Source organism: Clupea harengus, chromosome 10, assembly GCF_900700415.2.
Source record: "Clupea harengus chromosome 10, Ch_v2.0.2, whole genome shotgun sequence".
NCBI classification, from domain to species: Eukaryota; Metazoa; Chordata; class Actinopteri; order Clupeiformes; family Clupeidae; genus Clupea; species Clupea harengus.
The window spans coordinates 23,872,278-23,886,288 of NC_045161.1; the positions used below are offsets into that span (position 1 = coordinate 23,872,278).

A 14,011-nucleotide genomic window follows, 5' to 3' on the forward strand; every position below is an offset into this window, starting at 1 on the left:
AGGCATTGTTTTTATACAACTTTTTAATCTAAATGTCTTATAAAAAATGTTTATTCACCACTCAATTTATATATAGTATCAACCGGGAATGGATCATAGGATGACTTTAGAGTAGAATATAAAATAAAGAAAGAAAGGCATGTTCTTTGTCCCCAGCAGGACATTTCATGACCTTTATAGATATATCATAGCAATGGAGAAGCCAGGGACATCTGTTAAACATTAGTGTGTTTCCAACTATATCTGTGATCAGTTGACCATCAGGCCAATACTGCCTCTGTCCATTAGTTTGTTTTTGAGGGAGAGAAGAACTTGGTGAGGGAAAGCTGCTTGGCTCCTCCACTGTCCTTCACTTTTTTGGGTTTCTTGCCATCCTTTGATTCAGAGCTTTTTCTCTTTTTGTCCTGAAATCACAGTTAAGTATGTAATTACATTTAATATATTCATATAATTGTTTTCCTAAACAGGACCAGCTGGCATTTTAAAATGATTAAACAGAGGCTGTTTGCAATGTCATATCTGTTAGTATTTAGTACCAGTAGATGGCATACTATGCTTGAGTAAACACATCAATGATCGTTCCGCTGACTTCTTCACATGATCTTACAACATCTGAATGTAGAATGTTCTCTCACCTTGGCATTTCCTCCTTTAGGAATTTTCATGGAATCATACAGCTTCATTATCTGCAAAAACAACAACAGTGCATGGTGTATTAGAAATGAGGCGAATTGCACGTGTCATTGTGTAAAGCACGTCATGTGAAACATTGAGAAGAACTAGGGTGATTGTTTTTTTCCTTTTTCCTTGAGAATGCAATGTGCTGGAACAGTGATACATTCTGATCTTCTTATTTCTTTAACTCTGTTAAATAGACACTGCCTTTAAGAGAATTCATCCGATTCTCACAGACTGCTTGCTGTTCACTCTCTGATCCTTCTGCAGAAGACCAATAAACTTTATACTTATCTCTTATTATAAGACTGATCTCATTAGACTGGTTATTATAAGATTTCCATCACAATGATCATTATGTGGGAGGTCTAGAATGTAACATGTACCGAATAAGACCAATGACAAAAGCTGAGTCAAAATGACAAGCACAGAATCTCAATAACTGACACTCACTCACAATCACACTCACACTCTCTCTCTCTCACACACACACACACACACACACACACACACACACACACACACACACACACACACACACACACACACACACACACACACACACACACACACACACACACACACACCTTTTTCACTCCTGTTGAAACTGCAGCTTCTTGCAGGGCAGATCTGGTGAGCCAGCGGATTGTTGGCTTCTCCTTTCCGTTTTTATGAGCCGGAAACACCATACTATACACAACATATGTTTGGTGGATGTGTGAAAAAATATGAACAACCTGCGAAAAAAACAAGGTAACAGATAAATCTCTTTAAGTAGTCTTATCCATCAATGAGAGGACAACATTCTTTTACCCGATTAATTCATTGTGTGATCACTGGGGGGTATTGGGATTATTGCAGTCTCAATCACCTCAAAGAGTTAATTTTACTTAAATCTATTTGGGTTCTTTCCCAGTTTCCTTCAGCAGTGAACAGGCTAACCAATCAATCCAACGTGCTTGTGAATTTCCCTTGTGATGTGACCAGGCATCAGGCCTGACAGCCCTCACCTCGCCAACAAACTCCAGAGGCTCTTTGTCTAGAGGGACTCCCAGAATCTTCCCCATCTCTGTGCACAGAGCTTTTTTCCGTTTCATTTCTGAACCTCCCTCCTCCTCCAGCACGCCTGGCAATTCCCACATTCCAGCCAACAATCCTTTAAAACACAAACACACACACACACACACACACACACACACACACACACACACACACACACACACACACACACACACACACACACACACACACACACACACACACACACACACAGAGACACTCACACACACACAGACACCACGTCAGTCTTGAACCCATGTTTTTCATGTAGAGTCTATGCAACATCACTATGAAAAAAAAACAATAACAGTGCATGTGAGTGTGGGTGAATACCTTTACTAGGCCTCTGTGTGAGAAGGTACTCTCTCTCATCTCCTGCCCCATCCCGCTCCAGCACACAGACCAGGGTCCGCTCCACGCGGGCAGCTTTCTTGGCAGGCTTCCTTGGGTAGTTCTGCACACCCAGCTGGCTGTCCCAAGGCTCAGACGAGCAGAGCTTGCAGGTACCTGTGGTCCCTGTTTAAAGGGCAGTCACGAAGACAGACAAAAATCAGTCTTTCAGCTTATTTTTTCATCTCTTCGTTTTATGTTTCTTTAACTGTTTTTAAGCACTTTGCCCTTTTTGCTATCTTATTTTGTAAGTTATTGTATCTGCCTATTTGTAAACCACACTGAATTACCAATGTGTATGAATTGTTCTATATAAATAAACTTGCCTTGCCTTCATTTCTGCTGCTTGAGTAAAGACAGTTAACTATACGATGAAGCCACGAAGATTGTTCTGAATTCTCAGTGGACCCAATTACAGAGTTCACAGACTCTGTCATATCTATTGCGTAAAAGTGTCTCTCCCAGATGTATTCTGGGTCAAACTGAGACATGACAACTCCAACAAACACAGAAATCCAAAGGCTTTCCAAGTGTATGAATTTACTACAACTTACCACAATTTTCAATATCTGGAACAGAGCCATTGACCGCTGGATCCAATTTACTCTGGAGTCTCCTGGATTCCTTCTCTTGCTTGACAAGGACCTATGCCAAAAGCATTCAATGGTACTATTGTGTGTTATGACAAAACGTTCTAGTTAAATTAGAAAGGGTAACTAGAAGTTCAATGAACCGTTCTATAAAAACACTCAAAACACATTAATAATTATATAGCATTTATAATGTTGTTGAAGCCCTTACGATGGGGAAATGCTCTCTACACTGTGATTACCTTCTTGAAGGCATGGCAGTGTGACTGTACAGGACACGTGTTACATAGTGGGCTTTTAGGAGTGCACACTCGTGCCCCCAGCTCCATCATGGCTTGGTTAAAGTCTCCAGGTCTCTGAGGATCAACAAGGGTATCAGCCATCTTCCTACAATGAAAAGAGATACCTTACCCTAATGCTTCACATTATGTCAAAACACAAAACAATCAACTGGCAGAACTGATGGGACTGGGACTACGGACTAAATACAGTACGGACAATGGCAAGATCAATGAACACATCTGCTAAAATGATTATAGTATGGATCAAATGCAAATGATCCAAATCACAACTACTGCATAACAGGTTGCAGTTACCATAGTGCCTCAGTGACTGCTGGACTTGTGCTGTCTGCCCCAATGGCCCGAACACGACACAGGACACGAATCACATTTCCATCCACCACACCCGTCACCTGACCAGGAAAATGGAAAATCTCATCCTCCTTGAATGCATTATGATGTATGCCTTACACTAAGTATTTGTGAACTACAACTATCGTTGTCTAAGTCGGTTAATGCTACCTGGCCAAGTGCAATGGAGCCTATGGCTCCCGCAGTGTAGCGCCCCACCCCTGGAAGCTGCTTCAGAAGCTTCTCTGTGGTCCTGGGCATCTCTCCCCCCAGCTCTGACACCACCTGCACAGGACAGGGAACAGACAACACAGTTACGGTGCAAACCCACGATACGCTTCCATCACTTTGAGTGGGCGTGGTGTAGCGTGTGGAAATAGCATAACAGACTGGACTAGTTAGCAGGCTAGCCAGTTAGTAGGCTATCTAGTCAATTGTCTTTATATCCAAACTGTCATTCTGTTCAAATAAGCCCAGGATTAAATATATAACATACCAGGAACAACTACAAGGCCATCCAAGCCTTTCTTTTTAGCAAATTAAACGACATTAGTCAGCCTGACGTCCCGCAGAACACAAATCACACCACAGTATCAACTACAAGCGCTGCTTCTTTCTAGACTTAAGCATGCTAATGATGAAACAAGAGACAAATGGCATGCATGTTAATATTCTGCGTTCACCTTTTGGGATCCCTCATGCAGCCTTCTCCCTCTTGAGTAGTACCCAAGCCCTGCCCAGATCTGATTCACCTCCTTCAAGATGGAAAATGCAATGTTCTTCTTTGTCGTGAAGACATTTACATTTACATTTAGCAGACGCTTTTATCCAAAGCGACTTACATATGTGCAACTTACAATGTATACACATTTACACTGATGGCACACTGCACATCAGGAGCAATTAGGGATTCAGTGTCTTGCTCAAGGACACTTCGACAGGGAATCGAACTAGCAATCTCCTGATTACTAAACGACTTCTCTACCTCCTGCGCCACTGCCGCCCGACAAAGACTAAACACAAAGAACATACACAAATGCATCTGTATTCATGAGCTGTGTACAGTTCTGAGGGAAGGTAGGTACCTCCAGTGTGGCTTCAGAGAGTTTCTCCACAGTGGGCCACTTCTGAAATAGACAACATACAAAACCTGTGTCATAATCCTGACAGAAGAGGCCAAAAGAAAATCTGTCCGTGATAAAAAATATTGAGAAATGAAGTGTTTACCTTCATCCATCTGTTATAGTAGTCTATGACAGTGGCCACTTGAGTTTGCTGAAGCATGATTTCAGAGACCCAAACTGAAAACACACCGTGCATTTGCATTTGTACGTGCATTTACAACAACTGAGACAGTTCAGTGTGACTGCCACCTAGATCAAAAACATTAATGATCACCTGCATATGTTCTGACATCGATGTCCTGTTCTGTCATCGCCTAATGAAGAGAAAAAATAATTTCCTGAGCCATATCATTTCAGCAACATTTGACACAATGATATAAGCAGATGTTATTTTGATAACCATACCAATGTCCGCCATGGCAATTCCCTCTTCGTTTGTTCATACCACCGCAGGAGCTGCGACCTGAAAGACCCAATATCCTCTGGACACTGGAAAAAGTGGTAAACAGAGGATTCTGCTTCCGTTGGCTCTGGAGAGGATAACAACAGATGCTCATGATGTACATTAGGGTTGACAACTGCTGGGATTTGTGTCTGTCACGGAGCAACTTTGCAAGAAATGTTGTATTTCAAAAAGCGATGAGCAATGTTGAGCTAGTTAGCAAGCGGTGTGTTAATCATGTTGTTTACCTTCTTTAACATGAGTCACCTTTCTCTTAATTCTCTTCACGGTCTCTGTGTTCTCCACTGCCACTTTTTTGCCCTTCTGCATAGCAGATCTTAGCCTACTCATTATGAATTAAAAAAAACTATAAAACTAGGGGGCGAACAAACCGTAGCTAATTTTAAAACGTTTCAATGGTTTAACTTTCACCATTCACAACGGTAAAATACCGCGCATTATAGACCTTACAAAACCATCATAATCCATGTTTCCGAGACATAACATTAAAGACTTTGTATAGCTATTTCTTTGAAGGAACTGTGTGTTTACCCCAGGATGCATTCCCGCCATTTGATGGGGTGGAACATCAACGCAACCAATCGCTGAGGAGTAACGTATATTCGTCACAGGCTGGAACGCAAGGGTTGTAATTCCAGCTGCGAGTCAGGCTTATGTCATTGTAATAATTTAAAAGTTTGTCAAAGTGTGTTTGTTTTAATACTGTATTTGTTTGTTTCTGATACACATATTTATACAGGGGGTGGACGTAACTACAACAACATATTTCAAACATGTCAATGGGAAAAATAAGATGCACGTAAATCATTTAAAACAATTTTATTCAGTCTATAAAAGTAACATTGGCATTCAAGGGTACTTCAAGTTTCAGATTTTTGATTCTCCAGAGCTGTAAAGAAGAAAAATCAAACATTCAAAACAACATGAAACAGTAATGTCCCATTGTTTTCAATGTATATGTTAGATAGTTACCCTCAGCAATGTTCACTGTGTTTGAGTGTAAGATGTCAGCTTGGATTCCATCCATCTTCATGTACAAAATCTCAGCATTGGACTGAGGAAAAATAAATAATTTACCACTTTATTTTTACCTCTATATCTCTGATTACCAATCTAGATGCAACTCTCTATATGCCACCTAATGTATGAAAAGTATATGGAAAAGCATGTTTTTCAAAACCCAACACCCACCATAAACAACTGAAACAGGGTTTGGCCCATGGCCACGCGAACATGCTCCTCAACCAGTGGGTAGCTGCGGACAAAGTGCTGAACCGATAAGGACAAAGAAGATAAGTTAGGGAAACTACGTAAGGGCTAAAGGCAACACAAAGCATGCCACAAAAAAATACCACACATTTTCATCAGTGAATTATTGTGTGTGTGTGTGTGTGTGTGTGTGTGTGTGCACGTGTGTTTGTGTGTGTGTGTGTGTGTGTATGTGTGTGTGTGTGTGTGTGTGTGTGTGTGTGTGTGTGTGTGTGTGTGTGTGTGTGTGTGTGTGTGTGTGTGTGTGCACGTGTGTTTGTGTGTGTATGTGTGTGTTTGCACTCAACCTCCAAAGCGAGACTGGCTTGTCTCTGGGCATCAGCGTGGCTCTGGTTGCCCATGGCGTACAGCAGGTGATGCACCACTCTTAGATGGAGCAGTTCTGTGGAGAGCGCCTCACTCCCCTGGGCCAACATCCTGCACACCACACCAGAGGCTCAGCATTCACACTCACGCATGCTTAAGGGAGCTGCTGGTGTGTGAGAACACCTGTGCAAACCTCTTACAAGCAATTTGGTGATCAACTATAGGTTTGCAAACTCTGTGACTACAGGTACCTGACGCCTTTTGCTGCAGCAGCTTGTTGGACAAACAGTGGTAAAGATTCTGTCATCTTTGTCATTTCTGGATCTGAAAACAAAGTTGGCAAATTTATATTATTCTCAGTGTAATAACATTATATCATTGAATGATTCTGTAATAACTTTCTATCACTTTCATATTAAGAGTCGAATAGATATTCTACACATCCTATACTGTTGCTGCAGTACAGCAGTTCACATGAACCTCTAGTGGTCCTTCCTATTTATATAGCAACTTCAATATAGAAATATAGTTGTCATCAAATATTTGGATATGATGGGCTCTTAATTACATATTGCTTATTGCTGTTTCCATAGTAACTTCATGTGAAACCATATTAGCAACTTCATGCACTGTGAAAAGTAAGGGCTGCTGTTGTGTGACACGCATTCACAGATAAGGGTGACACTGACTATGCTTCTGGTTGCAGTGTTCCAAAAAGAAGATGAGTCAGTAGGTGACACTACAGTCTGACCTTGAGTCAGTAGGTGACACTACAGTCTGACCTTGAGTCAGTAGGAGACACTACAGTCTGACCTTGAGTCAGTAAGTGACACTACAGTCTGACCTTCGAGGATCTTGTACTTCTGCACTCCTTCCTTGGCAGGTTTCAGCAGTGCAACCAGACCCTTGAGCAGGGCTGGCTTCACCTCGTAGTGCTTCAGCTCTGAAATCAGCTCCAAAGCTGGAAGAGGGTTTCATTTAGCCTTACTGTTTAGTACACAAGACAGCGTATGAATCTTACAGCATATGATGTCATTCTCACCTTCATGCTGTACCTCAAGATGCAAAGATTTGAGCGAATTCAGCAGCGGTTCAACAATACTCGGGTAGGCAACCTTCACAATGTCCTAAGATGGCAGCAAATTTATGTGATGAGATTCAGTGACAAACCCTAATGCAAACTCACAAGTGAAATACCAAAAACAGCACTCATTACACATTATCGGTGGAGTGGACTCATGGATCATCGGCAAGGGCATATAACTGTGGGCCCCAGGCAAATGTCAAACTCTGTGATCAAACTCTAGCCCATAGTCTAAATGGCAAAAATATCTATTGCCTGGGATATTCCTGGCCCTTTGTCCAGCACTGGATTGCCTTCCTTGCAACACCCTGTATTAGAAATTATGCAAATTGCAAGTGTTATTGTGTAAAGCAAGTTGAGGAGAACTGGGGTGATTGTTTTTTCTGAATATATTGTGATAGTGATACTCCCTGTTCTGCTTATCTCTGTAACCCTGTTAAATAGACACCGCCTATGAGAGAATTTATCCGATTCTCACAGACTGCTTGTGGTTCACTCTGTGTGTTTCTGATCCTTCTGCAGAAGACTAATACATGTATTACTAATATCTAATTATAACACTGATCTCACATTAGACTGGTTATTATCAGATTTCCACCACAACCCCCTGCTTACCTGCACAATGCGAAGGGTCTGCAGAACAAGCTGTTGTGTCTTTGGAGAGGTGCAGGGCAGCAGGGCAATCAGACCCTTGTACACCTGGTTCTGGTATTTGGGATTGCCATGAGCCAGGGACTCCAGAAGCATCTGAGCAGTTTCCTGGGTCCTCTGATTCTGTGATGTGGCCAAGCACTCAGCAATGGCTCTCACTCCTGTAAATCTCATTAAAATGATGTATCCATAAATGCTTTAATATTGGTCCCTGTTCAATTTATGCCTACTCTATTTAGCTATAACACTATTCATATTTCTTAAATTTCCTATTTCATCTATTCAGGCAACATTTTAACCTGATGTTTCAAAGCAGCAAAAATACTTCTGAGTACGAAAACACGTGTATCACATGATCTGAGCATCTAGTCATTTGATGGGTGAAGTAGTTTGCTTGTATACCATAGCTCTCACAGACGAGTTCTTTGTACTTGCGTCCAGGGTTTGACACCATCTGGAGCAGATGCAGAGCTTCAGCTTTGTCTTCGTCTTTATTCTGGGTCTGACCCAAGATCTCCAGGAGAGTCAGGATCCCTCCAACCTCCAGGAACTCGATCAGATAACGATGACTTACACAGATGGAGAACATTAAGTTAATGGTAATAACTTGGCCCAAGGTTATATGTCTAATTGAGTCGAATACATTTCACTTACTTGCTTGATGCAGAGAGGAAGACACCCAATGCTTTTAGCTGCAGTCCTAAACATGTCCCAAACATGTATCTGAATAGAGTGTCAAGGTCGATGTAGACAAACTACATAACTAATTGCTATTCTGTTAGTCTCAGATGTATTTGGTTTTTAAACCAAAAGCGGACAAATATTCTGCTGGATGGATATTAAGTAAACATTCAATTCAATTTAACTGTAAACACAAGAAAATCCATGGATACGTCAGTCTTATCCAGGCTGTGAGTCGTGCCAGGAACAAACTGGCAACTTGTGCAAATTCCAGTTCCAGCTCGGGACAGGTTTTGCCTTTATGCCTGTTTAAAAACTCGTTAAGCATGCGGCTCCGCACTGTTTTGTTTCCCTGATCCCACTCACGAAGAAAAGCCATAACTTGACTTATAGCTGCTTGTTCTTTGCTAGTTGACATTTCCACAGACTGACTTAACCTCGTTGAAAAAAATAATTCGTGTCAGGCTTAACTATCTAGCATGGAGGGAAACCAAATATTCTGCAAGCTACTTCACCCATGCAAACTTGACTGATGTGTACCTCTAGCTTGTCACGTCGTTGTCGAGTTGTATGCTTCGTCAACGTTCATGAATTAAATCCGCACCTCTGTACAGATTCTAAATATAATGTATCTTCATGAAACTCATGGCATTCAAAACGCATGTGTTTGGTATAATTATGTTTGAACTGCTTGCTAAATCTGTGCAAGTCATTTACTCACTTCCCAAAAGTGAATGTTTACGGTTGCTAGGCACTACGTTCACATGAAATGTTTACGGTGTCTTGCAGGGACAGACAGAATGAACAGAAAAGGCAAACCGGCAAAAGGTTTTCACATTTTAATAAGACTGCGCACATGATAACACTGAATTTTCCCAAAGCTTCGGTTTGCTGATCAAAAAATATGAAAGTCACATAGTATGTCATAATAATGAGAAAGCTTTTTATAATTATGACTTTTTATTTCTCATAATTATGACTTTTCTCAGAATCATGAGATCTAACGTCCTGATTATGACTTAATAATTATGACTTAAGAAACATGAAAAAAGCCATGCAATGAGAAGCCTATAGACATTTATTATCAATTTCCACAACGTGGTGTAAAGACAGTTCACATTTACACCATTATTATCACACTGACTCTGATTTAATATTATATCTTGTTTTTTTATATTTTATTGGTATGTTATGTGTTTTATGTCCTATGCACCAACCACACCAAGTTAATTTCCTGTATGTGTAAATATACTTGGCCATTAAAAAGAATTCTGATTCTGATTCTGATTATATCATCTACATAAACCTGAAATTTACTATCATTTGACATATTACTATCCCATTATAGCAAATTAAAAGCTTTCAAAGTACAATTTTCTTACCAAAGGTAGGAATGTGGTATTTTGTCACTGAACGCAAGAAACTGAACAGCCAATCAGAAGTCATCATGCAGTATGGTGCACAGTCCTCAGGCGAAGTCGATTAATGCTTAAAAATCACGCGAAGAGAACGAACTGCTTTGGACCTCTAAACCAACATTTTGATTGCATATGAAAGGCCAGTTTGAAGGCTTATATACCCAGTGTCAGGACCTGAATGCGAACTAAGACAACACATCCATATCCATCCGTATTACTCCTTGGCATCCTGAACCTTCTGTATTTCCTGTGGAGACAGAGAACATTGTTTCCATTATCATTGCATGTGGCGTGGCATGACACGGCAAGCTTACCTAAAAACCCCTTTTCAAGAAGATGGACTTTGTTGCTGAGAGTTTGAAAACCATTTCATTAAGACATAAACTTACCTCCATTAGAGCACTTTTCAGCTGGTCATAGGCTGCCTCTAAATCATCATTGACGATGACCAGGTCAAACATTCCAGGTTCATTACCTAGCAATAGTAAAGTAAAGAAGAGGGGGTAAGACACAGGTGTTAAGACCTCTGGTGGGTTTTGTTCCAGTTTAGTCCAAAAATTCCAAACTAATGGACGTTTTGAATAGATATTTTTTTCACTTACTGAGCTCCATGTCTGTCCTTGCAGCGTCCAAGCGCTTCTGTAAACTGTCCTCTGTCTCAGTCTGTCTGTCTCTTAGACGCTTTTCCTGAACAAGGAGATTTACAATTCATTATTTTACTATCAAACGGCATTTGGGATCTTTTCCCCATCAGGTGTTTTTGACTTCCAGCGGCAACACCTTACCAGGATCTCCATAGATGGGGGCTGGACGGAGATGTAGATGGGGTTGAGGTCAGTCTCCTTGATGTTTTTCACTCCTTGTATGTCAACATCGAGAATGCAGATGAGGTTCTGTGCCTGGACATCTTCAATAGCAGATTTACTGTGGAGTCATAAGTCATTTCAATACATGCATATTTGCTTAAATGAACAGATGTAAATGCATTTTTAGCCCAAAAAATATATTGTTGCCTTATAAAATATTTACTAGGGGACAGTCACCAGTATCAAAACCAGAGGAAGAAAAACATAATTTCATAATCTGTGAGCAGCTGTCTCTCAACACCCCAAATGAATAGGATTGTCAGATTACACATAAGCTACTGAACATTGTGCACCATGGCCAACGCAATGTGGGCTGACTTGCCTTTGAGTGTCAGCCAAAACGTCACCTGTCACCTCTCTTAACATTGTGGACCAGTTGTCACCTAGCTAATTACGACTCATTGCTGCCAAGGAGTCATGTGTAGGGTTAACTGCATTACCTTGTTCCATACATGTTCCCTGAGAACTCGGCATTCTCAATGAACTCTCCTTTATCGATATCCTCTTGCATCTTCTCCCTGGTGGTGAAGTGGTAATCTTGGGGGCAACAACAGACAGAGAATAGGTCACCCAGAGGAAATGTGTGTGCACATGACATATTTCTTTTCAGAGAAACATAGAAACATTTGTACTGACTGACTATACTACAATACTAGGTCTTTCCTTGAAAAGCTGTGGTCCCTTCAATATCTGTGTGAATGTATTTCAAAGTGGCACGTTTGAACATAAGAAGACAAAAGCTGTTTTTAACAGAACAGTAATTGGAATTAAGAATTAAACCTTTTTCAAAAGCAGTGCCAGATCAGGGTGAGATTTGATTCAGAGGTGTCTCCTGATTGGACAGAGGTATATATTCACAATGAGCTGCCAATCAGTTTGATGGTAAGAGAAGCATTAGTCTGTAGAGTTTTTGTTATGTGTAATTTTCTTTAATAGCTGTTTTATAAATGTATATCAGTATATATACAGAGGGACAAGGTCTCATTTTGTTCATATAAAAAAAACCTGCTCCCTCAACTTCATCGTGAACAGCAAAAAGCCCAAGTATTTATCAAAAATATACACGTTGCAGTGTCCATACCACAAGCAATGTCTTATTCCTCCACAACACCACAGTCAGGAGAGGGATCTACTACAGTACAGGGAGCTCTGCAGGGAGTACAAGACAAGCAGGTCACAAACATGGCTACAGGAAGTACTGGGGTCCCCAGCAGGCTGAAATATGAAATATACGCATTAGCATGGCAATATAGAATCTTTACATTTGAAGAGAACATTCCGCACCTAGAAGGGTATTTATTATTTACTGTAAGTTACAATTGTTGTTCGGCCAACGTTTTATTGTAAAAAAAAATGATTTGCTTCTAACATATACAGTGGTCTTACTATGGAAGCACTCAATTACACAACCAGTAGTGTATATTTTTTACTTAAGATGGCTCGCCCTGGAAAAATGTGAACAAATGCCAAAAAAAAAGAATGAAGGAGCACAGAAATATTGGTAAACATTGTTGCCACTGTCGTCTCAATATTCCTTCAGAATTACATCATTATTGTGGGTCTCCAGAGATGTATTTACGAACACAATGTCTTCCATCTCTTAAGTGCCATGTCATGCTAATGGAGCTCTGAATATCAGTGGTTCCTTAGAAAATGAGCTGGGGACCAAAGATAGATGTTTCACTAGCCCTGTTTGAAGAGGGGTGTGGAACAGGGTCAAACTAGTCTAAAGGGATGTAGGGGGCTATTTTCACAAGCTTTTTACTCCAAAGTGAAAACGTCCATTAACTAATTATAATTCAAGTGTGTCTTAAAATTTGGAGATAGATGAAAGTAACCCCCGCCACTCTCTTTTATACATCATATAATATAGTACAATATAATATAATATCATCGTCAATGACTTTTTTAAGAGTACAAAAATCAGAATAAGACTTTGACACCTGGAGAAGACTCAGAGGATAAGACGTCTGCTACAGGCAGTAACACAGCCCCCAGAAGCATTGGGAGGCTACTCAGGCCTATGGAGAAATAGACAACAAAAGCACAGAGGGTAGAAGGAGGTTTATCTTTGTTTTTTTCAACAGCCATTGAGGAAGGTCACTTGGGAATAAAAGGCACAGAGGCTTCATGTGAACAGCGCTTGTCAGTCTTTATTAAATGCGGGGGGGGGGGGTTAGCGTTTAGGATTTGGGATGAAATGGGCAGACAGGTTTGAGGCTTCTTAATGGCAAGAGGGGTTAAACGAGTGGTGCTTTAGAGACCTGTGATGAGTGCCTTCAAAGAGTCAATAAGCAGCTAACTGTAATTAAGTGACTACACTTTTACAAAATAACTCTTTTGTATTTCCCATGAAATGTTAATCTCACCGGTGTTATATCAGCCATTAGGCTACTTTGCATTCCACATAGCAATGCCTCGAGGAGTTTCACTATGGTTAAAAAAAATAGTTACAGACAATAGAACAAGTTTTAACAACAGCACTTTGTGCTCTCTCTTGTCTTGCAAAAGAAACTATACTAAGCCTCCTTCAAAGTACACCCAGGGGTGGACTGGGGGGAAAAAGTGGCATGGGACCAGTGGCGTAACTTCTTTCTTTATGTTTGTAACCGCCGCCACACCCCTCCCCCTGCGCACATATTCTGACTATAACACTTAAAACTGTGAAATTGTCGCCACCACGCCCCCTCCCCCTGCGCACATATTCCGCCTTCAGACTATTTCGATTGACGTGAATATATTGAACCGGCCCCGGTATCCCCGATGGCCAGTCCGCCCCTGAGTACACCCCATCTAAGAAAAC

General features: G+C 40.9%; 2 protein-coding genes across 13 annotated transcripts in view; both read right to left on the reverse strand.

The window, feature by feature from the left end:
* Window positions 1-20: 20 nt before the first annotated feature.
* Window positions 21-9,654, reverse strand: LOC105895026 (armadillo-like helical domain containing protein 1). 2 transcript variants are annotated; one of them, XM_012821592.2, is made up of 17 exons: window positions 5,906-5,985; window positions 5,465-5,545; window positions 5,161-5,255; window positions 4,876-5,000; window positions 4,745-4,784; window positions 4,574-4,647; window positions 4,432-4,473; window positions 4,030-4,101; window positions 3,518-3,631; window positions 3,311-3,408; window positions 2,957-3,101; window positions 2,679-2,769; window positions 2,068-2,250; window positions 1,686-1,831; window positions 1,263-1,412; window positions 636-686; window positions 21-404 (listed from the first exon to the last, which is right to left on the reverse strand). In XM_012821592.2, the coding sequence occupies exons 2-17, from the start codon at window positions 5,500-5,502 to the stop codon at window positions 285-287; spliced, it is 1,584 nt and encodes a 527-aa protein (XP_012677046.2). In that variant the 5' UTR covers window positions 5,503-5,545; window positions 5,906-5,985; the 3' UTR covers window positions 21-284. The 2 variants fall into 2 exon arrangements, with proteins under 2 accessions (XP_012677046.2, XP_042564861.1); XM_042708927.1 differs by lacking the exons at window positions 21-404; window positions 636-686; window positions 1,263-1,412; ... (11 more) ...; window positions 5,161-5,255; window positions 5,465-5,545 and adding exons at window positions 5,738-5,822; window positions 6,125-6,202; window positions 6,490-6,619; ... (5 more) ...; window positions 8,898-8,966; window positions 9,137-9,654 and having other exon boundaries at window positions 5,906-5,987.
* Window positions 9,655-9,748: 94 nt separating this feature from the next.
* Window positions 9,749-14,011, reverse strand: part of guk1b (guanylate kinase 1b) — a 36,395-nt gene continuing 32,132 nt past the window's right edge. For 9 of the 11 annotated variants that reach the window (XM_031574486.2, XM_031574489.2, XM_031574492.2 and 6 more), the window contains 6 exons: window positions 13,152-13,229; window positions 11,649-11,745; window positions 11,128-11,266; window positions 10,945-11,029; window positions 10,732-10,817; window positions 9,749-10,589 (listed from right to left, as the gene is read on the reverse strand). In XM_031574486.2, coding sequence (XP_031430346.1) covers window positions 10,557-10,589; window positions 10,732-10,817; window positions 10,945-11,029; window positions 11,128-11,266; window positions 11,649-11,745; window positions 13,152-13,229 — 518 coding nt within the window. In that variant the 3' untranslated portion in view covers window positions 9,749-10,556. Of the gene's footprint in view, window positions 10,590-10,731; window positions 10,818-10,944; window positions 11,030-11,127; window positions 11,267-11,648; window positions 11,746-12,289; window positions 12,358-13,151; window positions 13,230-14,011 lie in introns of those variants that run through there. The other 2 variants (XM_031574487.2, XR_004164417.2) reach the window with 2 other exon arrangements.